Source organism: Hylobates moloch, unplaced genomic scaffold (assembly GCF_009828535.3).
Source record: "Hylobates moloch isolate HMO894 unplaced genomic scaffold, HMol_V3 SCAFFOLD_18, whole genome shotgun sequence".
In the NCBI taxonomy this organism is placed as follows: domain Eukaryota; kingdom Metazoa; phylum Chordata; class Mammalia; order Primates; family Hylobatidae; genus Hylobates; species Hylobates moloch.
Genome location: NW_026652293.1, coordinates 73,901,720 through 73,926,371, shown reverse-complemented (window position 1 = coordinate 73,926,371; position 24,652 = coordinate 73,901,720). Strand labels below are relative to the sequence as shown.

General features: G+C 42.0%; 2 protein-coding genes across 2 annotated transcripts in view; one reads left to right on the top strand and one right to left on the bottom strand.

Annotated features, from left to right (window-relative positions):
* Positions 1-542: 542 nt before the first annotated feature.
* Positions 543-24,008, bottom strand: LOC131381813 (tRNA (guanine-N(7)-)-methyltransferase-like). The gene is made up of 3 exons (XM_058430594.1): positions 23,425-24,008; positions 8,381-8,486; positions 543-2,918 (listed from the first exon to the last, which is right to left on the bottom strand). Exons 1-2 carry the CDS (start codon positions 23,887-23,889, stop codon positions 8,424-8,426), a joined length of 528 nt encoding a protein of 175 aa, XP_058286577.1. The 5' UTR covers positions 23,890-24,008; the 3' UTR covers positions 543-2,918; positions 8,381-8,423.
* The window catches only part of RGS7 (regulator of G protein signaling 7), a 581,272-nt gene continuing 580,348 nt past the window's right edge, over positions 23,729-24,652 (top strand). The window contains exon 1 of the mRNA XM_058430506.1: positions 23,729-24,009. The gene's annotated coding sequence lies outside the window, so the exon portion shown is untranslated. The remainder of the gene's footprint in view (positions 24,010-24,652) is intronic.

The window sequence follows — 24,652 nt, the reverse complement described above, 5'->3', positions numbered from 1 at the left end:
TCTGTTCACTGAGGGTCTTACCCTCAGCAAATCCTGAACTCCAATTTTTATATCGATATCACAGTAGGACTGCAGAAAGCAATGCTTTGCATCTAGGATGACTTCTGCTGAGTTGTACAGCCTCCCAAGTCATGCAGCTTCAGAAATAGGCAGATTCTTTAGAGAGAACAATGGCTCTCCCCCAGGATCAACCCTCTACTCTTCCTTTTTCACTGGAATGTTGCCTCTTCAAATTTCCAGTTATATCTCTCTAGTCCTGTGAGAGGACTTTCACACTCTCTGGTTTCTGTCCTCCAGCGTGGCCCTCTGCCTGGGAAAAGTTCACATTCTCAGCCTCTTAGTTTGCAAATAGAGTTGACAAACATCCTCACTTGCAAAGTAAAGCTGCCAAACATCAGCTTACCTTTCTGCAGTTTTTTTTACTTTCCAGAATCTTGGCTTCTTTAATGTCTGCTCATTTTGTTGCCGGAAAGTGCTCCCAATCCAGACCCCGAGAGAAGGTTCTTGGATCTTACGGAAGAAAGAATCTGAGGCGAGTCCACAGAGTAAAGTGAAAGCAAGTTTATTAAGAAAGTAAATGAATATCCTGGCTAACATGGTGAAACCCTGTCTCTACTAAAAATACAAAAAAATTAGCCGGGTGTGGTGGCGGGCACCTGTAGTCCCAGCTACTTGGGAGGCTGAGGCAGTAGAATGGAGTGAACCCGGGAGGCGGAGCTTGCAGTCAGCCAAGATGGCGCCACTGCACTCCAGCCTGGGCGACAGAGCGGGACTCCGTCTCCAAAAACAAACAAACAAAATGAAATAAATGAAGAAAAGAATGGCTACTTCATAGGCAGAGCAGCCTCAAAGGCTGCTGGCTGTCCATTTTTGTGATTGTTTCTTGATTATATGCAAGAAATAAAAAAATAATAAACAAGGGTGGATTATTCATGATTCCCCTTTTTAGACCATATAGGGTAACTTCCTGGCGTTGCCATGGCAGTTGCCATGGTAAACTGTCATGGCACTGGTAGGAGTGTAGCAGTGAGGATGACCAGAGGTCACTCTCATCACCATCTTGGTTTTGGTGGATTTTGGTGGGCTTCTTTACTGCAACCTGTTTTATCAGCAAGGTCTTTATGACCCATATCTTGTGGCAACCTCCTATCTCATCCTGTGACTTAGAATGCCTTAACTGTCTGGGAATGCAGCCCAGTTAGGTCTCAGCCTTATTTTATCCAGCCCCTATTCAAGATGGCGTTGTTCTTCTTCTAATGCCTCTGGCACTTTGGCAGCTGTTTCATGCCATTAAATATTTTGAAAATTTTATTGCATTTTTCTAGTAATTCTCATAGGGACTATGAGTCTGCTGCAAACTACTCTATCTAATGTGGCAACAGAAATCCAGGTTATCCTTGTTTGAAGTGAAAAATGTCCATCTAGGATGTTTTCAAGAAGGCCTTTGTGTTTCCTAAGGACCGAGAAAGCACACTTGAGCATGAATGGTGAAGTAGTTCACTTAAGAAAGGAAAGTGATGTCAGACTCTGAGTCCAAGGAAAACTGTTCTGAGTGAAAAGAGAAAGAGCTACATAACCCATGGACTAGATATGAAAATACTGTAAATTTTAATAACACCAAATGAATGACATGGAACTTCAAAACTTGTAATAGCCTCATTATTTTTGCTTGTATTGTGAAACCCCTTTGAAATATAAGAATAAGTGTTGTTTAAATGTGTAGAACTCCTTTGGACTATCGATACAGGAGGGGATCCCACAAGACAGTGTAAAGGATCAGGCAGGAAATATTAATGATCTCATCCTATTGAGTCCTTTGGGACATGGGGGTAGCAGTAGAATGTCACTTCAGAGAAGTGGCAAGAATCCAACTGGAGAAGCCTCCCATTAGGAGAGCTTACTTAGCTTTCCTGCTGCTCCATGGGTAACGCTTTTTAAGAGTGTTTATCTTATAAAGACATTGACAGGTAAGGTAGTGCAAAGGAAAACCTCTGTGATGATGGAATTTTTGGTACTCGGTAGCCCTTCAGATTTCTCTTGGTGTATGTAAGGCTAGCTTTGCTCACTGGTCCTGAGAATTTGTGTTTTTGGTTACATATGGGAGTGGGAGATGAATCTGATTTGATGCCATGACTGACACCTGCTCTTACTTCCCCTAGGTGGAAAGAAGTGAATTTATGGTCCCTTGCTTCTTTTCCATTTCCCTTCACCAATGGAAACTCTGTTTTCTGGTTTCCTTCACCAGGAAAAAGTATAGTCCTAAATGACTGAAATAGCTCTCAGTGTCAGGTTAATGGCTGATTTTAATGCCATTGCCTTGAGAAAAACAATTTCCGGCTTTTAAGATATGAGTAAATGAGAGAGCTACTGGAGACCGGTGTTGGGGATGGGGGGTAGGTGGAGGGGAAACAGCATGATTGAAGTCCATTTGTAGATTTAAAATTCTTGTTGCTGAATGTATAAGCCTAAAAGTTACTCAGAAGGAATCCCAGGCTGGTCGTGGTGGCTCACCCCTGTAGTCCCAGCACTTTGGGAGGCTGAGGTGGGCAGATCATAAGGTCAGGGGTTCGAGACAAGCCTGACCAACATGGTGAATCCCCGTCTCTACTAAAAATACAAACATTAGCCAGGCATGGTGGCATGCGTCTGTAATCCCAGCTACTCAAGGGCTGAGGCAGGAGAATCGCTTGAACCTGGGAGGCAGAGGTTGCAGTGAACTAAGATCGTGCCACTGCACTCCAGCCTGGGCAACAGAGCAAGACTCCGTCAAAAAAAAAAAAAAGAGGCAATCCCAATATTCAGAATTCATTATCAGCTGCTGCCTAGTGTATCAAATGCATACATTCCACTGGTTTCCATTGGTTCCATTGTTTTCCATTGAATTTTTGTTAATGATTTTGTGGTAGTTTCTGGGAAACCTGAAGGCAAAAACAAAAATGTGAGGCATACTCATTATTACTCCAAGAAAAATACCTCAACATTCTCATCTTGTGAAAGCAGCTTAGTGAAATTATCTTCTTACAACTAGACCACAGGATAAATACTTCTGAAATTTTGTAGGTTGACTTCAGCTCTGTGTACCTTAGTTAAAATAAATTTTGTGGTAATTTATTTCCAATCACTTAGTTATCAATAGAATTTTAAAAGTGATCTGAGATGACTACTTTCTTAAAATTTGTCTAAAACTCCCATTTATTTAACAATTGAAGATAGTAGGCCAAAAATAGTTAAACGGCTTACCGAAAGATACACAGCTGGTTTGTGATTGGTGGAGTGGCTGGGAACCAGAAAGCTGTGTTTGGGGTTTTCCACTCTACATCACCTGGCCTGTGACGCCAGCTCTTGGGTGGCTACGTAAGTTTCTGCCTCTTCTATCAGCTTCTTGTTTTTCCCTAATGTTATGTTCTTAATAGCCTTTTGGACTAATTCTTCCATATGCTGTAAGTGACTCAAATTGATAACCCTATTTTATTCAGAAGAATTCCTAGAGATGATACCTTGTTGTATATTTTTTTGAAGAAATAATCTGCTCTCACATTTAATAATTTGCAAAAAAAAATGTGGAAAACTGTCCTGTGAAGATATTCCATGCCACCCTGTCACTCGCTCAGCTACCCAATTCACCTCCCTATGGGCCACCTGTGTTATTAGATTCTCATGTAGCTTTGCAAATGTATTTTATGAATATACAAGGAAATAAATTTTATATATTTTTTAATGCCCTTTTTAGTAACAACTTTTATTGTGACAATAAAGACCTCCAATGTCAATGTCTGATACCAAGGTACTTTTCTCATGGGTCTGTGGATTGACTGTGGCTCTGCTGGGTCCAGTGGGAATCAGCTGGGCTCAGTTGTGTTCAAGTCAGGTCTACTCCACCTGTTTTTTCTGGGATCCAAACTGAGGGAGCAGCAGCTATGTGGTCATGCTCATCTCATAACAGATGGTGAGAGTGCCCTAGGGACTAGCAAACACACATGCTGCTTCTAAATCCTTTCCTTGCAATTAGCACACTCTCATTTCTACTTGCATGTCATTGCTTAAAGCAGATCACATGGCCCAGTCAAGAGTTAATGGGGTAGAGAAGCATATTCCTCCCACAGCGTAGTTGGAGGAGTGACTATTTGATGGCTAATGATGCTGATTATTAACCTAGTATGGGCTTACAAACTATATACTCTGTACTTTTATTTAACATATCTTGGAGATATTTGTCTGTTAGTATATAAACACTTAAAATTTTTAAATAACTGTACAGTATTTCATTTTATGGATGTCTATGATGTAACTAGTCAGTTCTCTATTGATGGACATTTTGATCATATCTAGCACTTCGCTATTACAAATATTACTGCAATGAGTAATATACATATATCATTTTGCATAAATGCAAGTTCTATCTGCAAAATAAATTCCTTGAAGTTGAATTGTTGGCTCCAAAGACAAATATTTAATTTTGCTAAATATTGCAAATTTCTTCTCTGTAGACATTGTATCCATACACATCTCCAATAGCAGTATGGGAAAGGGCTTATGTCACCATATTTTTGCCAACTCTCTCTGTTACCCAGCTTTGAATCTTTTCCAATCTGGTGGAAAATAACAGTGTTGATGTTGTCACTCTTATTATTTTGTTTTGTTTTTTAACCACAGTTATGTTGGCATATAATTCACTTATCATAAAATTTACCCTTTCTAACGTGTACATCTCAGTAGGTCTTAGAATATTCACAGTATGGGCAACCATCACCACAATAAATTACAGAGCACCTTCATCACCCCAAAAGTAATCCTGTACTCATATTAGTCATTTTTCATTCTCGATCCCCCTATCCCTCAGCAGCCATGAATCTACTTTTGTCTCTAAGAATTTGCAGAGTCTGGAGATGTCATCATAATTGGAATGAAATATCACGGGTTTTTTCACTTTGCATACTGTTTTCAAGGTTCACCTATTGAACCTCATCGTGGCATGTATCAGTACTTTATTCCTTCATGTTACTAATTTTTCATTATATGAACATACAGCATTTTATTTCTTCATTCATCAATTGGTGGACACAGGTTGTTTCCACTTTTTGGCTATTATGGATAATGCTTCTCTGAACATCTGTAAACAAGTTTATGTGGACATACACTTTCATTTCTCTTGGATAGATACCTAGATGTGGAATTCTGGGTCATTTGTTAATTCCATGTCCAACAATTTGAAGAACCAATGCACTGTATTCCAGAGTGGAAGCACAATTTTACAATCATTCAGCAATATATTAAGGTTCCAATTTTTTCACATCTTCACCAATACTTTTTAATTTCAGACATCCTAGAGGATGCAAAGTTTTATCTCACAGTGGCTTTGATTTGAATTCCTCTAGACCTAATCATTTTCATGTCTTTCCACGTGCTTATTGGCCATTGACATAGCTTCTTTGGCAAATACCTATTCCTCACTTTTTAGTTGAATTATTTGTCTTTTCATTGTTTAATTGTAAAAGTTGTTTTATATTCTTTTTTGTTTGTTTGTTTGTTTGAGATGGAGTCTCGCTCTGTCGCCCAGGCTGTAGTGTAGTGGCACCATTTCAGCTCACTGCAACCTCTGCCTCCCAAGTTCAAGCAATTCTTGTGCCTCAGCCTCCCAAGTAGCTGGGATTACAGGCATGCGCCCCCACACCGGGCTAATTTTTGTATTTTTAGTAGAGATGGGGTTTCGCCATGTTGACCAGGCTAGTCTCAAACTCCTGACCTCAAGTGATCCTCCTGCCTTGGCCTCCCCAAGTGCTGGGAGTACAGGTGTGAGCTACCACACCCGGCCTGTTTATATATTCTTGATAGCAATCCCTTATCAGATATATGATTTTGAAACATTGTCTTTCATTGTGTGAGTTGTCTTTGTTGAAGAAACCGTTTTTTCCCAGTGAATGGTCTTGGTTCCCTGGCCAAAAATCAATTGGCCATAGGGATATAGGTTTTGTTTTGGACTCTCAACTCTAATTCCTTCATCTATGTGTTTATCCTTATGCCCTTGCCATGCTGTCTTGGTTTCTGTAGCTTTGTAGTAAGGTTAAAATAGGGAAGTGTGAGTCCTCCAACTTTGTTTCTCCATTTCAAGATTGTTTTGGATATTCTGGGCCCCTTGAATTTCAATATGAATTTTAAGATCAACTTGTAAATTTCTCCGCAAAAGGCAGCTGGGATTTTGATAGGAATTGTGTTGAATCTATAGTCAGTGTAGTTTTAAACTATATCTATTTATGAATTAGGTAGAACATATTTTTAAGGCCATTTGCTTTTCTTTTTCTAAACTAAGAACTTACATATATTTGGCTCTTTTCTTGTGGGTGTCAGTTCCAGTTCTGTTCTTGTACCACTCAAATTATGTTTGGAAACAAGACTAGAGGGCTGGGCATGTTTCATAATTATATTGGAATATTGACTCATATACACTTTTCTCCATGATCCCCTCAAAAGGATTGGGTGCACTGGTGTTATGATAGAGAATATTTGTTTGAAACAACCAGACCTAAGCAATTAACTTAAATTAACAGGAAAAAGAAACTCTAAACTCTTTTTTTTCCCTCTCCTCAGAAGACAAAGTGGTATTTATTGAAATATCCATGGATTGAAAAATGTTCCAAAATAAGTTTCCTTAAAATGGCCAGACAACTCATCCTTGAAAGAAAGTCATTTCACAAGATACACCAATTTATTCTTAATGTATATTTTTCTGTCAGTATTATTTTTCTCCAGATGTTTTATTTCCCTGTTCTTCACGCAGATAATTTGTAGAATTCTTGTCTTCCCTGTTTTGAAAGAATTTTCTTTAGTTTTTTATGTGTTGTCTCTCTCTTTCTCTTATCTAGTATGAGCTTATAATTATTTATGCTTCTCTTGTATTATCCAATTTTCTACCTCTAATTTATAGGTCTTAAATTTAGCCCAGCCATGTCACTTGGAAGAAAATAGCTTAGGTATATAGCCATGCCTTGGTTAGAGAAACAAATAGCTCCTGGATGTGTCAATGCCAGAAAATGAAGTGTCACCACAAGGGCATCCAGTGACAGACAGGGACCACTTTCTTAATCCATTTCGTGTTGCTATAAAGGAATACCTGAGACTGGATCATTTATTTTAAAAAAGAAGTTTATTTGGCTCATGGTTCTGCAGACTATGCAGGACGCATGGCATAGGAATCTGCTTCTGGGAGGGCCTCAGGCTTCTTTCACTCATGGCAGGAGGTGGTGAGCTGGTGTGTGCAGAGATCACATGACAAGAGGGGAAGCAAGAGAGAGGGAGGAGGTCCAGGCTCTTCTTAACAACCACCTCTCTGGGGGAACTAATAGTGAATTCATTCATCCCCATAACCCAGGGAGGGCGTTAATCTTTCATGAGGGATTCATCCCCAGGACCCGAACACCTCCCATTAAGCCCCACCTGTAACATTGGGGATGAAATTTCAACATGAGGTTTGGGAGTGACAAATAGCCAAGCTATAGCAGCCATCTTGCATACTGATCAAGGGTCAGTGGTCAGTGATTTTGCTGCTCTCTCAACTATGGTAGGAATGAGATTATAAATACAGGCCTTTGAGGGTTTTTGTTCAAAATATGAAGACCTCTTATTCTATTCACCTGAGGTGCTGAAAGGGCCCATTTTCATTCACTCCAAATTGGCTCTCCATGCCAGTAGCCATTATTCAATTCTTGATCACTGAAGGGCTCTGTAGATTGCTAAATGGCTCTGACTGTCCTTGATAATGCATTAGAGAAATGAAAAAGGCAGTGGCATTACAGCATAATTAAATTCAACTCATGAGCAAGGTAAGATGACCATGCTTTTTAAGCAAGTTTGCTCTAAGAGCCTGCTGCTGTCTCTTCAAATCTGTCCCTGGGAGCAGCTCATGTTTTATATCTGTCCAGTCTCTCTCACCTCTTTAACCTGTGTTGTCCTGGATGGTGTCCCATCATGATTTTTGGTGACAGGCACAGTCTTGTGGAACATGGCTAAAGACCCACCCCCTGGGATATGCCATAAGGAAAAAAGTCATACATTACAGAGCTTAAATGTGGCATTTCTGCTGGAGAATGGTATGAATGAAATTTTGTTCATTTTTATTTAACATCTTTCTCCTAAAGAGGCCAAAGGAGGCCAGCTTTATACATGTCACTGCGAATCATCTCAGCGTCACTCAGAAGTGATACCGAATTCAGAAAAGCATTTTAATGGTGCTTTTGGCACCACTGGCAGAGAGTACTGATATTTGGCATTTCTGGGTAACCATGTTCTCTAGGCATTTTCCGTTTAGTAGTTTCAGAGAAAAAGAGTTACTTCAGGTATGGCTGCAGTTATTTTTTCAAGAAATTGAGGAAAGAGAGGAACTAACCTCTGTATAGGTCCTCTTGTGTGCCAGACACTGTGCTAGATGATCAACAGGTATTATCGCATTTGATCCCATGACAGTCCTGTGAGGTAGCTTTTATTATTTCCCCCTATTTAAAATAAGAAAACTGAGGGTCAGTGAGGTTAAGATCACACAGCTCTGACATGACAGAATTGGGCTCTGAGTCCTGGTCCAACTCACAGGCTGAACCCCCTCTTCCACACTCACTATCCCACCCTCACGGAGGCTGAATGAAGAGCCTAACTCAGGAAACCCAAAAGGTGGCATAAGGTTTGGCTGGCCCAAGAGACTCGTGTTCTGTACAATCACACTTCTCTTATATGCCAAAGGGCCTGTTTTCCCCTATAAGGTTTTAGGAAATGCTTTTCAATAACTTTATGTTTTCTAGAACAAAGGCTATTTATTTCTCACACTCCTAGCCAAGTTCACAGGAAACGGGTCTTTTGTCAGAAGAGGCTAACCATGACAGAAGCCCCTGTTATAAGTGAGATTACCAAGGATCACTTGCAGATGGTATTTTTGAGCCATTTCACTCTTTATAAATGGATCCCAGACTAGAATGTTCATTCAAGGACAAGCTGTGCTTTCTGCTGCTCTATAAGCATGAGCAGAGAATGTGTGTAGGAGAGAGCAATACAGGAGTAGCTGAGGTCAAAATAGAAGACAGAAAGCCAAGCGTGTCTTGGAAATCGTCTTGGAAATTGATGGCTGTATCACGTCAGCTTCATTGATGGTGCTGGGACTGACCCATCACAGCTGCCAGAGCTGGAAGGGAGCTCAGAGATCACCCCACATAATCTATTCATTTCTCAGATGGAAAAATTGAGCCATTGGAGATAAAGTGACTTGCCCAAAGTTAGGCAATTAAGACTCCCCAGTTCTATTCCAATGCCCTTTCCATGACACCACAATTATTTCAAGGTTGTGGAATGGTAAATGGCTTATAATTTTTCTATTTTCAATCTAGTATATGATCTATTTTACATATATTATTTTTACTAATGTGAAATTTTTTGAGCAAGAAATAAATTCTTTTATTTTAAGCCAGTGAGATTTTGACGTTTATCTGTCATCATAGCATTACCTGCCTGTCCTAAATAATGCATGTGCCTATTGAGATGATTATGTACTTTTTCCTCTCCTAATGTATTTATTATATTATGATATAAGATTTTCTGATGTTGAGTTATCCTTGCATTCTTGAGATAGCCTTTATATTATGGCATAGGAATATATATATATGACGTATTTGATATATATATGTATATATGTTACACTTAACTAATATTTCATCTATTTTTGACTCTAAGATTACAAGTGAGATTGGTCTATCATTTGCTTTTTTGTCCTGTTCTTGTCCCGTTTTGATATTCTGTTATTTTAGATTCATAAATTGGCTAACTTTTCCTCATTTTCTATTCTCTGAAACAGATTGCTTAAGATAGAGATGGCGTATTCCTTGAGTTTTGAGCAAAGGGGAATTGTAGCATAGAATGAAGTTGGAGAGGTGAGGAGGAGCCAGATAATTAAGGGTCTTGAAGGCCACCATAAAAATTTCAGATTTTATTCTAAGGTCATTGGGAAGCTATTGAAGGATTTAAGCTGCTGAACAGCATTATGCTCTTTTATGTACTTTAAATACAGACACACATTGCTTAATGATAGTGATACATTCTGAGAAATGCATTGTTAGGTGATTTTGTCGTTGTGCAAGCATCATAGAACATACTTACGCAAACCTAAATGGTATAGTCTACTACACACCTAGGCTTTATGGAATAGCCTATTGCTCCTAGGCTACAAACCTGTACAGCATGTTACTCTCCTGAATAGTGTAGGCAATTATAACACAACAGTAAGTTTTTTGTGTATCTAATTGTAGAAAAGCTACAGTAAAACTATGGTATTATAATCTAATGGGACCAGTGTCATATATGCAGTCTGTCATTGACCAAAATATCATTATATCACTGTATCCATTATCTGAAGAATGCATTAAGGTGGTTAACAATGAAAGCAGAAATATTTAGAAGACTACTTAAGCAGTCAAGGTAAGAGATGACAGTGGCTTGGGCTAAGACGTGACAGAGGAGGTAGGAGAATTGAATTGTCTTGATGTGATATTTATTTAAATATATATTAACAAGATTTGTTAATGGATTATATAAAAGAGTAAGGAAAAGGGAGAGATTACAGTTTGCTGGAATGAAACCTAGGCTTTCACCTGTGTAACTGGGTAGAGAATGTCCTAATTGCTTATATGGAGAATTCTAGAAAAGGAATAATTTTGGGAGTGTAGGTAGAGAAACCAGTAGTTCTGTTTCGGAACTGAATAAATAGAAGTGGCTATTAAAGGAAATTTGAGTTTGGAGCTCAGGAGAGAAATCAGGATATCATAGGTCTATTGATGGCATTGAAAGCCATGGAAGTGGATGAGATCACCAAAGGAGGGAGGTGAGACAGAGAAGAGGTCCCTGGGGCAGGAAAAGAAGCTGAGCCAACAAGAGATAAGCTCATCCTCCATAGGACTTGAGTTGCTCTCTGGTGTTCCTATTTGGAGTCTGGATTATTCTCCATGCACTTGGGCTGTGAACATTCAGAAACTTGTTAATTTTGTTAGGCACAATGTTGGTGCTTAATAAGTAAAGGTTTGATTGATTCATAAAAAATACTGTTACTTGTGGGGCAGATGCTTTGGAATCAGCAGGAGCTCTTATAGACAACTTCCCTGGCCTCTCTCTCTCTCTCTGCAGTGGCTCAATGGGGAGATGTCAGGTCCTCTTCCCTTAAGTATATCCTGGCCTAAATGTTCTGCTTGTGGTCAAGGTAGAGTTGTGTCATCCATGTTTGGGAGTCCATATCATGCTTATATGGGATGGGGAATTGGGTATTCAACAGGACAGCATCTGGTACACATCACATACAGGTCCCATGAGGGAGAGGCAGCCTCAGGCCAGGACAAATCTGAAGGCCTTGAATATCATATCCCTCGCCCAGGGCAGGGATTGTTAATCAGTCTCAATATTCCTTCTGCTGATCTTTCGGGTGCTTTCAGCTCTTTCTCAACACAAAGTATTCTGGTTGGCTGAACCAAAACAAAAGCAAAAGCTTTTTTGTCAACCAAGGAATAGACAGATGTTGGATTTAAGAGCTGGGGTATTTGGGGGAGTTCAGTGGTATGTGTTTAGCTGCTCAAAATGATCAAAAGATATACCTCCAGGGTTTTGGCATGCTGCAGGGTAGAATACCAGGCTAGCCCAAGAACTTTGAAAAAATCTTGAGAAGATATCTTGTCTTCCAAATATCTTGTTAACGGGTTGGTTCTATTGGTCAAAGATAAATAACACGGATTTTATACCTTGAAAAATTAGCCCTGGAATTACTCATGATAAGAAAAAAAGTTTTTTCGGAGAGTCTTATATTTAAGGATATTGGAAAACACAACGTGTGTCAAGAAGATTGAAAGCTGCAGAATGGTTGGATAAAGTACAATAAGAGAAAACTTACACAGTGCAGATAGAAACTCAAGTTCCTAAGCTCTTTACCACAGATTGTGTATAGCCTTTCAATTACAGGGTTATGTGTGGGTGGTGACTTCTTATAAAATGCAAAGTTGATAGGCATAATTAACTAATTCAAGAATGAGTTCCTAAATGTTTTTCTATAAATTTCAGAATTCTGTAAATTAAGTAATTTAAATAAACATGTTCATTCCTTCCTCTTTTTTTCTTTTTGCTATTTGTTTCTTTTTAAAAGCAAGTGTTAGGTTTGTAGAAATTCGGTAGTGCTAATGCTTGATTAACTGGAAGAGCTCAGAAATATTTATAAGTAGAAATGATGGAGAATCAAATACATGGAGAATAAAATAACTATAAATGAGTTCTTGTCTTGGCATGAACAGATGCCATCTTACCCTAAACAAGATAGACTTTGCATCTTCTGAGGAACTTCAAGGTGCTGACCAGCAGATATATTTAAGACACCATGTGACAAAGACCTACCTCGTGATAGGTAATCCATGATAACACATACTAAATGTTTCTTGGTGTGCAATGAAGGCTAAAGCAGCTTTTCTCATAATCACACTTCAGCAGTGACCACCATAGCCCCTTCTGTCTCTCCAATGTTCCAAGCTCAATAAGTCCCCTCTGCGACAGAGGTCTTCCCTGGTACCACCATAACTCAAAATGAACTCAATGAGGGAATTTATTCTTGGTATCAGTTATCTGTCATTTTTCCTACTTAATGCCAATCTTGTCCCAATTTACATTAAAATCATATTTTAAGTCCTCTTACGAAAATGGCAGCATTCAGTTTTCGTTTTCTTTTTTCTTTTTTTTTGAGACAGAGTCTCTCTCTGCAGCCTAGGCTGGAGTGCAGTGGTACGATCTCGTTCACTGCTACCTCTGCCTCCTGGGTCCCGGTTCAAGCAATTCTCCTGCCTCAGCCTCATGAGTAGCTGGGATTACAGGCATGCCACCATGCCCAGCTAATTTCTGTATTTTTAGTAGAGGCGGGGTTTCACCATGTTGGCCAGGCTGGTCTTGAACTCCTGACCTTGTGATCCACCCGCCTTGGCCTCCCAAAGTGCTGGGATTACAGGCGTGAGCCACCGCACCCAGCTGGTAGCATTCAGTTTTCAAATGATTTCCTCGTATGTCATCTCATTTTGTAGTCAAAGAATATAAGAATTGGAAGTAACTTTTGTGGGCACCTAGACAAGCATCGTTAGTGTAAGAGCATCCCCTCTGCAACTTTTCAAACTGGGGCCATTCAACTTCCTTCAAACACTTTCACCGATGTGCAGTTCACTCCTCAACTAACGCCACTTTGAACTGCCCTAATTGTTAGAAAGTACTTCCTTCCGTGGAACTGAAATCTGTCTACCTTAAACTTTTATCTGTTAAATTTAAATTTGTCCTGTGGGGCTTGGCTGTTAATGTTCGATTCTTTTCCCACAGAAGAGTCTTTTAATGTTTTAAGAAAATGATTGCAAATCACCCAAGTCTTCTCTTTCAGGAACAAAATATCTTTTATTTCTTCCAGTCATCAGAGTGACTTTGAGCACCTTTGCCATCCTTATTGCTTTCCTTCAGCTTCATTAAGTCACTCCTTCACTGAATACCTACTTTGCTCCTGCTGTGTGCCTGGCACTGATCTAGGCACTGAGTGTACAAGAAAGGTGCAATAAGTAGTGGAAACAGGACAAAATCTCTATGCTCCTGGATCTTACATCACTGAGGTGGGGTCGGAGCATAAACGAAGGATTTATATGCTTGGCACATGCCATCCAGGATGTTCTAGACATGTCTGCACAAAGCATTGATGGGCCCATTTTCTCACACTTCCATTCATTTCGTTGGTACTTCTCCATCACTGTATTTCTAGAAATGCAATTTGTGCTTATATTATCTTTTTTTGGTAGATGTGTGCTCTTTTTGAACAATATTGAGTTTGCTCTCAACCACAAACAAAAACCCAGTATCTTTTGTCATTCAAACTGATGTTCAGTTATATTTTGTCCATGCTGTTCTTAGTGCTAATCCAGCCCTTTCTGTTTGTCTTAGTCAGTTCCAGCTGCTATAACAAAATACCATAGAGTGGGTGGTTTATAGACAATAAATATTTATTCTCACAATTCTAGGAGCTGGGAAGTCCAAGATCAGGCTGCCAGCATATCCAGTGACTGGTGAGGGCCCAATGCCTGGTTCATAGATGACCATCTTTTTGCTATGTCATCACGTGGTAGAAAGGTTGCAAGGGAGCTCTCTGGGGTCTGTTTTATAAGAGCACTAATCTCATTCATGAGGTTACCACCCTCATGACCTACTTACCTCCCAAAGGCCCCATCTCCTAATACCGTCACTTTGGGAATTAAGATTTCAACATATACTTTCTGTAAGAATACAACATTCAGACCATTGCACCCACTGAAGTATAAGTCTTAACATTTATTCTTGCTAAATTTCATCTTACTTGTTTCAGCTCATCTTTTCAGCCTGCCCAGATCTTCCTGGGTCCCCATGCCATTAGCTATTCCTCATAGCTTTGTGCCACTTATACATCTGATTGACTATGTGAGTTCACTGTGCCCAGGCCCAGATAGGACAGGGGCATTCTGAGGGCAGTGCTTCGAGCCCTCCTCATGGAGCTCTCCTTACACTTGATCTTAGCCAAAAGGCCGAGAAGCGATGGAGCTCTCCTTTCAGGTGTGTCCTTCTCAGTTCATCAGTGCTCTCTTTGCCAGCCTCACTCAGCCTGTTACGAGTCCAGTGAACTGTTACTCGACCCTGTTTTACCAGTACGTTTTCAAAGCTAAAGCAAAATGTCCTGTCAAGTGCCTTGCTGAATAATATATATTGCCTTAATATAGCCCTCATTTGACAGTTTACAGACCATATTTGAAGAGGAAACAAGGCTAGTCTGAGATGAGGTGTGATCGGTGAACATTCAGAGTGGCTCATTGTTCACCACTTTTCGGTTTAAGGGTTTAAAACTCATCCAATTACTGACTGGTTAAAGCTCATACTTCTTGGCTGGGCACAGTGGCTCATGCCTGTAATCCTAGCACTTTGGGAGGCCAAGGCAGGTGGATTGGCTGAGCTCAGGAGTTCGAGACCAGCCAGGGCAACACAGTGAAACACCTTCTCTACTAAAATACAAAAAATTAGCTGGGCGTGGCAGCATGTGCCTGTAATCTCAGCTACTAGGGAGGCTGAGGCAGGAGAATTGCTAGAACCTGGGAGGCGGAGGTTGCAGTGAGCCAGGATTGCGCCACTGCACTCCAGCTTGGGTGACAGAACAAGAGTCCGTCTCAAAAAAAAAAAACAAAAACCAAAAACAAAAACTGAAACTTCCTAGCATAGGCTGTAGGTTCTGTGTAATCTGTCCACAAGCTATAGACCACCTTCATTTCCATCCTCCAATCCCCATATGTCACTTCTTCTCTTTGAAGTCAGCCACGCCAAAATTTTGCAGGCCATCAAACCTTTGCCTTTATTCATGCTTCTGTGATTTGGCACATGTTATTCCACCCACCTGAAATGCTGCTGCGCTCTTCCTCCTTGTAGTCCATCTGGAAGATCCCTGATCAATTTTTAAAGACCCTGCCAGAATGTCCCCTTTTCATGGAAAATGTGCTTTCCTAACACTTTGTATGCACCTGCACTTAACACATTGCACTACAGTGATTTATACATCTGTCTCTCCTATCTGCCTCTGCCATGGGAAAGGTCCATTCGTTCATCATCAAAGACTACCATGATGCTTGGTGTGGTGTGGGAGCTCAGTAAACATTTGTTGAATTCTATTATAGAATTTTCCCATGGATGGGTTCTGGGCACCAGTCCAGTTTGTGCATCCATGTTCTCCCTCATTTCAGGCAAATTGACTCTATTTTGCTATCTTTTTTCTCCACCATGCTTTAAAAATTGCTAAGGATTTCATTTCCAAATTCTCTCAGTGCCAATGGCTGGGACTGCTCTGATCCTGGTGATGAACACCATCGAGCACCCTTTTACTATTTCTTCCCTTATTTGGGGTCTCAGTTGCCTCTGAGAGAGTTGCCTCTTCTCACATAATATGAAGAACACCATATCTCAATCTAAAGACTAGGGTTTTAGGTCCTGGCTCTAATTCAGTCTCGGTGTGTAACCTGGAGGAAGTAAATTCCCTTCACCAAAGCCCAATTTCTTCATTGTAATTTGAGGGTAATCCCCTTCATTTTTATATTTTATTATTCTAATTATGTCTTCTATCATCTTCAATCTAGATTGTTCTCCTTGGCTAGGAATTCGGAAACAAAACAGGAGATGAGTTCCTCTGCGGTTTTTCACCTTCAGGGGAAATGACGCCTGTTGTCCGGCTGCTGGAGCTCTGCTCCCATAAGCTGCCTGGTAAGAGCCCCAGGTATGGCCTGTTCTTGCTATGCCTTGCCCTCCTATGGGGACACTGCCTCTCTCATCTCTCACAGTGTCATTTGGATCCAGTCACCTGGCCTGTTTCTACACTCTGGACACCACACACTACTTGCTGCTACAGCTACAAGTACATTGTAGCCACAGCTGCTCCCAATATCTGCTCCACAGAATTGGTGGTTAATTTCTAGGTCACTGCATCTCTTGATATGGGCAATATGACTACTGCCAGACTGTCTTTCCAAATATTTAATTTGTCTTGGAATAAAAAGATTTTCACAGCAGAGAAAGACAAGGCAGATAATACAAATTTTGTTTTATGGCTAAGGAAACTGAGCCTTAAAAATGATCAAATTACTTGCCCAATGCTACCTTGATTTTAAGCAGAGGAGACAGGCTAAAGCTCAGATATTTTGACGCTTTCTCTGGTGGTGTTCCATCATGTCAAAAGGGCAGGAACAAAGTCTCAATATTTTCAGTATTCCTTCACAAACATTATACCACAACTCATTCATAATATGTGCTCAGTTAGGCCGGGCACGGTGGCTCACGCCTGTAATCCCAGCACTTGGGGAGGCCGAGGTGGGTGGATCACCTGAGGTTGGGAGTTCGAGGCCAGCCTGACCAACATGGAGAAACCCCGTCTCTACTAGAAATACAAAATTAGCCAGCGTGGTGGTGCATGCCTGTAATCCCAGCACTCAGGAGGCTGAGGCAGGAGAATTGCTTGAATCCGGGAGGCGGAAGTTGTGTTGAGCCAAGATCACGCCATTGCACTCCAGCCTGGGCAACGAGAGAGAAACTCTGTCTCAAATAAATAAATAAATAAATAAATAAAATAAAATGTGCTCAATTAATTTGCCAGTTAATTAAAAAGTATATGACATTTTAAAATTGGGTAACTTTGGAAATACTCAAGATCGGAATTTAAACATGTCAGCTGGAATGAGCGAGGAATAAACTCATGAAGAAGACAAATCGTAATTTTTACTTCTTTTTTTCTTTATCAACTCTCTGACATTAGTATGGAATTTCTAATTAGAAGAAAAATGGCCATGAAATGGACAAAAGGATAGTAAAAGTGAAGAATAATTCATTAATGAGGATATTGCGCTGTAAATAATTCAGAGTTGATTACAAAAAAGAAGATATTTATTTAAAACCTGTCATTTGGGGTAAGATTTCCCAAACTATTTTGCTTTACTTTATGCTGCTTATATCAATCTTAACTCAATTGTCTCATACAATTCCAATGTAGTATTGTGAACAATATAATCCCCTTAACATTGTTCTCATCTCTGTACTTGCCCCTGTGTCACTTATAATTCTTTCGCACAATAAAACCTCAAATTAATAAAGTGCTTCTCTTAGAAAATCAAGATGCTTTCTCCACGTTACCATTTAATTACGTCTCAAAGCATTCCTCTGTGAAGTGGGTGTGTGTTAGGAAGAGGAATTAGTCTTTCCCATTATGACACATAGGAAACAGCTTGGAAGAGCAGATCATTTCCATCCACAGGGGAACTTGATGCTAATTCAGTTCGCTTCGAGGTCGTTGACTGGGTTCTTCCAGTATACCCAGTTTTCAAACAGAATCATGCTAATGGACTCAATCACCCAGTAACTCAGCACATAATTACTGGATATCTACTATATATCAGACTCTGTTCTAGACATTGAGGATATAGCAGTGTGAACAGAAGAAGAAAAATCTCTGACCTTATGGAACTCATATTTTTCTAGGAGGAGACAGACATCAAACATAGTAGATAAATTGTACAGTATGTCAGAAGGAGACAAATGCTCTGAAAGGCAAGTAAATCAGTGTAAGGAGAAAGCGGAGTGCAGGGAAGGTACCTGGTTTTCTATAAAGTGGATAGAGTAGCCCTCACTGAGAGGATGCCGGTGGAGTAAAGCAAGAGCATTCAAAGCAGAGGGATCAGCCAGTGCAAGTGCCTGGAGGTGGCAGCATGCTTGGAATGTTTACAGAATCCAGGAGGGCAGTGTGGCTGGAACAGAGTAAATAAGACGGAAAGGGGCACAAATTGAGGTCAGATGTGGCAGAGAGTGTTCCAGAAGTGCCTCTTTCGCATTTTAAAGATGTCTTGCCCTTTATGCAACATGGGGTGTTTTGGAGGATTTTAAGTAGAGAAGGCCCACGATCACTGTGGCGGCTATGTTGAGAACAGACATAGGTGGGAAGGGATGCAAGCAGAGACCAGTTAGAAGGTTGCTGTCTTCAACCAAGAGAGATTCAATGGTGCCTCAAAGCAGGGAGGAAGCAAAGGAGATGTTGTGAAGTGACCAGATTCTAGATACAGTTTTTAGGTAGACCCAATGGGACTCACTGATGGAACTCTATGTGAGCTGTGAGAGAAAGGAAGGACTCTTATCTTCTGAATGAGACTGGGAGCTCCTTGAGGACAAAAATCACTTGTTATATTTCTTTATGATCTTTATAGAAACCTAAGAAGGCTTCATGCACAATAAATACATGACTAAGTTTTTGTTAAATGGAAAAAGGAGGGAAAAAGCAAGTCTATATCAATAGACTTGGGGTTCCTATACCCACAATGATTTGCAAAAATAGACACTATTTCCTGTATTTCCACAAAATCTTAAAAATCGACTATTTTTTCCCAAGGTAACCCTACTGAAGCTAAAAAAAATCTTGAAATGCCTTTGTTTGGGCTGGAATTCATTACCTTGATGAGGTAACAGGTCTTTTATCTGCTATTTAGAAGTTCTGCCTGGCATGCAAAATGGATGTATTATTACCATTTAATTTGTTTGACAAAAATATTAATAAAATACAAGGCTTACAAGAAAAATAGTAAAATGCTTTGGATATAATGATTGAGAATCACATATTCACACGGTTTTTAAAGAAAGAACCCCCCCCCCAAAAAAAAACTACTCCACAATATCTATACTTTCTTTTTTATTCTCCTTTACAACATAAAGGTCTCCATTATCTAGAACGAAAGCACAAAAGAGAACATGTTGAATCTTATGATGGGTTTTTGGAGATGATCTAGTCTAACTCGCTAAGTTTATATGTGAAAAACATCAGTCGTAGAAACGTTAAGGTGATAGACATAATTTTGTTTCCAATACACAGTAACACAAATTCTGAGTTGTCTAATGAGGCCTAACAAATAACAGTAGAAAAATTGTGAAATATGCTATTTCTTGAATCTTCCTTCTTCATGTTTGCTTGGCAACAGTAATTAGCCACAAACAATCTTGAGTCATAACTGCCCAGAGAGCACGGTGAGAGGTAGGTGTGTGGAGGGGTGGCAGATGAGGGAGAAAATAGAATGAGAGGCACCTTGATAGGAGAACTCTAGCTTTTTAAAACTCATACTGTTGCTAGGAGGCATTTGTGCATAATTTTTCACAGGGCTTTGCAGTCACACACAGGCATATTTGAGTCAGGACTCTGATATTTAGAAGGTGTGTGACTATGGCCAAGTTTCCTAACTAGGACATTGGTGTCTTTACATACCTTATAGGGACGTTTTGTCAGCTATGGTAAGACTATTTTTAATATGGTTAGAGATAGCAGGAATTCAATACATGATATTTTTATTACTAGTAATTTTCCTAATGGGTTTCAGCATTTCTTGCCTTTGTGTTTGAATAGAAACTCCTTCACCCTTCATACAGTAGATATTCTGCTAGTCCTTGAAGAGCCCGGTTTGAATGTTAATCTCTCCTTCAGCAGTTCATACACTGTCATTCAGTTTTTCACTTACATGCAGCTATTTGTCTCAAGATCTTATCTACCTAAGTTGGATTTCTTGTAGAATAGTGAAAAGAACCCAGAAGTCTTGGATTTGAGCTCTGCCAGCCACTCTTTCATGAAAGTGGAACCATTATGAATATAATGGAATGAGGGATGTATTATGAGAACTTACACAATTGTTGAGAAAGTTATTTTCCAGAAGTAGGAATTCACAGATCTGAGAAAAGTCACTATTGGATTTCCTGAGGTCCTTGTGTGGATGGGCAAGTCAGAGCTTCCAGGGGAATCTGGGAGGCCCGCCACATCCAGGAGGGGGACCCTGAAAGAAAGCTGGAAGAATACTCAGTGAAAAGCTTTTGTCTTTGCCTGGCTACTGCCTCTTTGGATCCATGTTAAGGCCCTTGTGATGGGTGTGTGGCTACTGTTGATCAGCTGTGCTGGAAATTTGGAAGATCTGGGTGTGAAGTGGGGGAGGGCCAGGACATGCTAGGACCCTCCAGGTCTCTGCATGTGTTGTCACAGCAAACTACAAAGACCTTGAGAGAGGAATAGATACTGTTTCACTCTGCTTCCCAAATCTTGCAAAAATTCCTCTTTGGGCCAACCGTACTTACATGCATACAGGCAAGAGGATCCTAAGAAACATTGTTCCAGCTAATGCAGTCAACAGAGAACAAACCACCACTGCCACTTCTTGGCTATGTTGGTTGTATTGGGAAGTTGACCCAACCTTTCTGATCCTCTCCTTCTCTATTGTTGCATTGATGTAAATGAGATAACTATTATAACTACCTCTATAGGGTCATTAGTAAGAATTAAATAAGATAATGCAAGAAAATCCATTACAAAATACATAGCTGGATGCGGTGACTCATGCCTGTAATCCCAGCACTTTGGGAGGCCAAGGTGGGTGAATGACCTGGGGTCAGGAGTTCGAGACCAGCCTGGCCAACATCTCTACTAAAAATACAAAAATTGGCCAGGAATGGTGGCACGTGCCTGTAATCCCAGCTACTCAGGAGGCTGAGGCAGGAGAATCACTTGAACCTGGGAGGCAGAGGTTGCAGTGAGCGGAGATTGCGCCACTGCCCTCCAGCCTGGGTGACAGAGCAAGACTCCATCTCAAAAAAAAAAAAAAAAATTACAAAATACAAAAGAACTTATCAGATTACTGTTACTAGATACATCCATTCATTTCATTAACGTATGTTTATTGTGCATCTACTATGCACCAGCAACTATACTATGCCTAGGATCCGAGGCAGTGACAATATCCTTGCTATCTTCAAGCTGAATCAGACATAATTAGATATTCAAGTGGAGATGTAAAGTGAGCATTTGACAGGCTGGATTTCAGGGCATAGGTCCTGGTTAAAAATATACATTTGGAAGTTATTAGTGTTTAATAATGAAATACTAAAATGTATGAGCCTGAATTAGATCACTTTAGGTAAAGTGCGTGTAAATTGAGAGAAGAGGCTTAATGTGTAAGATCCAAGATGCTTCAGAATTTGGGGGTCAAAAAGACAAAGAGGAACAAGCAACGAGGGTGAGAAAAAACAGCCAGTAACGCAAAAAGAGAAATAATAGAGAGTGGCGTCCAGGTTAATTTACGCTGAAAAGACAATTCATATGACAACTGAGAATTGACCATCAGCTGAGCACCATGGAGGTCATTTGCCAAAACGCAACAGGTTCGACATGGAATGGAAAGATTTTCGCAAAAAGGGAAGCAGGAAAATAGGGTGGCAATAAGTGGAAAGGGCGTCAAGAGGTATTTTATATATATATGTTTACGTGTGTGTATAATTTATATATATATATATAAATTAAATAGAGCCAATTATATATAATAAATAAAGCTATATATATACTTATCTATATAGGCTCTCTCTATATAGAGCTTGGGTACAGCTTCCTATGAGGATGGAAACTTTACCCAGAGATGCAAAGGAGGAGGAAGACTGCTTCCTTCAGGCGGTTCTCCCTTAAGAGGAAAACGGTCAAACTGAGTGAGCGTGCCCAGTTGTATCTGCAAATTTATTAATCCAAGTCATGCAAGTCACATCAACTTCTCAGGAGCAGACTGAGCAAAAGGGAAGAGAGAGGGCTTAAAGGAGGGATAAGTAGATTTCAGCGAGAGCAAGGACGTTAAAGAAATATTTCGAGAAGTCGAAAACGAAGAGAATTTTGCTGAAGAAGATTCTAAGTTCCACAGGCTACAGTGGAAAGACGTGGGGAGTTGGAGTGGAAGATAGGTCAGAGTAGAGTGTGTGTAGTTTGGGACAATGATATTTCTCCTGTAGTACTTGGAACAGGGGCTAGGTTAGATAAATATTTGTTCGTTGAGAGAAACCTGACAAGACCTGCATGGGGCTGGGGTAATACATTGGTCCACATGGCCCCCTGTTTGAGTAGAAGTGTTCATCTCCAATAAGGTCTACTCTGCTTAGACCAAGGGGTCAGGAAAGGCTGACCTTGATTATCTTCTCCTTCTGTCCCTCCCTCTCCTCCACACCTGGCCCAGTAGTGGAAGGAAAACTAGATTTACAGCTGATCTTGATTACCTTCTCCTTCTGTCCCTCCCTCTCCTCCACACCTGGCCCAGTAGAGGAAGGAAAACTAGATTTACAGCTGATCTTGATTATCTTCTCCTTCTCTCCCTCCCTCTCCTCCACAGCTGGCCCAGCAGAGGAAGGAAAACTAGATTTACAGCTGCCCAGCCCTTCCCCCTGAAAGCCAGAGGCACAGGTTGCTTTACTACCACCGAGAGAAAAGTGATCTGTCTCCTTCATGTCGTTCTAATCCTTACAGAAGAATTTGTGGCAGGAATACGAAGACTATAGCTAGGAGGATCAGCACCTCAGAAGCTCTTTGAAAATTGCTAGAGGATGAGGGCAGTGGGCAAGAGGAAAGTTCCTCTGAGCACCTTCTGTTAAAAGGAGAAGCCAGGCCTTGGGGATGTTCCTTCAGTTTCACAAGTGGCAAGATTTTCACCTCCGGTTGGCAGCTTTCAAATCGTTTCCCATTTCTCCAACTTAGGAAGAAGCTGTGAAAACCGCAGGCAAACGGGGATGAATGATTCATTTGGTCCTGGCCATTTCCTTCATTCCTAGGATGTCTCAATATCTCTCTACTCTGTTATTTCAGCATAATAATAATAATAATAGTAATAAATCATCTGCTTCCCTGGGACTTTCAGCGGAGTCGTTAGGCACGTGATGAAACCTTGCTTTGCACGGGGCTCCATCCATCCATTCATCCGTCCATCCGTCCGTCCATCTGTCCATCCATTCACTAGACCACCCACCCACCTACCACCCACCCATCCATCGCAAAGCCTTCCTCCCTTTCCGGCTTACACTGGGCGTTAAACTCCGGTCTCTCCAGGCCTCCGGCGCACGTACACACGCGCGGGCCGGCGGGCGGGGTGTGCGGAAGCGCGGGCCGGCCGCGCCGGGGGCAGGACTACAGCCTCCCGAGGGGCGCGAGGGCGGGGAGGCCGGGGAGGCCCGGGAGGCCCGGGCGGTGTGGCGGCGGCCGAGCCGAGCCCATCCGAGCCGGCACCTTCGGACGCCCCTGTCCCACGTGACTGTCCCCTCCTCCCTCCTCCCAGTCGCGCGCACGGGCCGGGCGTCTCGACTCCCGCGCGCGCTCGGCTGGTCCCAGTCCCCGGGAGAAGAAGCGGAGGAGGGAGCGAGCCAGCGCGGCGGCCCAGGGGAGCGGGCGCGAGTGGCGGCTGCCGGAGCCGCCTGTGCACGGGCGGCGGCGAGGCGAGGGTGGCGGTCGCCTGAGCAGCTAGAGCCGGGGCGGCGCGGAATCCGCATCCGCCGCGAGTGTGATGAAGCTACCCTGCCTCGCTGCTCCGCTTGCCGCCAGCTGACACCGCCTGCACCCAGCCCGCCCGGGAGGGGAGACGCCGCGGGGCCGTGACCTTGGCGGAGGAGGTAAATAGCCGAAGAGGGCGGGGAGGAGGCAGCGCCACCCAGAGCCCTCCCGGCCCCCGGCCCGCACCCAGCCCTCGCTCTGCGCAGCGGGAGCGTCCGCGGGCGCAGGGCGGCCGCCCCCGGGAGCCCAGCGCCGGGGCTGGGCTACGGGCGCCGCGCGCACCCCGCGCACCCCGCGGTCCACGGTGCTGAAACTGCTGCCCGGCTCCGGCGGCCGCCGCGTCGCGGGGCACAGGCTCGCCTGCCATTTGCTGCTGCCGTGAGAGCGAGCAAGGGGAGCAGGGGCTTGCCTGTTTCCTCCTCTTTGGCTGGTTGCTCTGGAGGCTTCTGCAGTTAGGCTTTTACCTACGGTGACCCGGGTTAAATGGCCTGAAGGCTTGACCTCTCACTAGTTCTTGTTGCCGGGATATATTCTGGTGTCTTCTTGCAAAAATTAGGCAGGATTACCTCCGGACTTCCGAAGCGAAGTGGGGAGAAAGGAGAGCAGCCGGTGGCTGGCAGCGCAGGCAGGTGAAAGTAGGCGAAGCATATACTCCGGCTCTGTGTGGGAGACCTGGGGGAATAGAGAGGAAACCCATGCGCTGGAGAATGACACCGGGAATGGGCCTGTCTGATGCGCTGCAGGTGGGGACACCAGACAGAT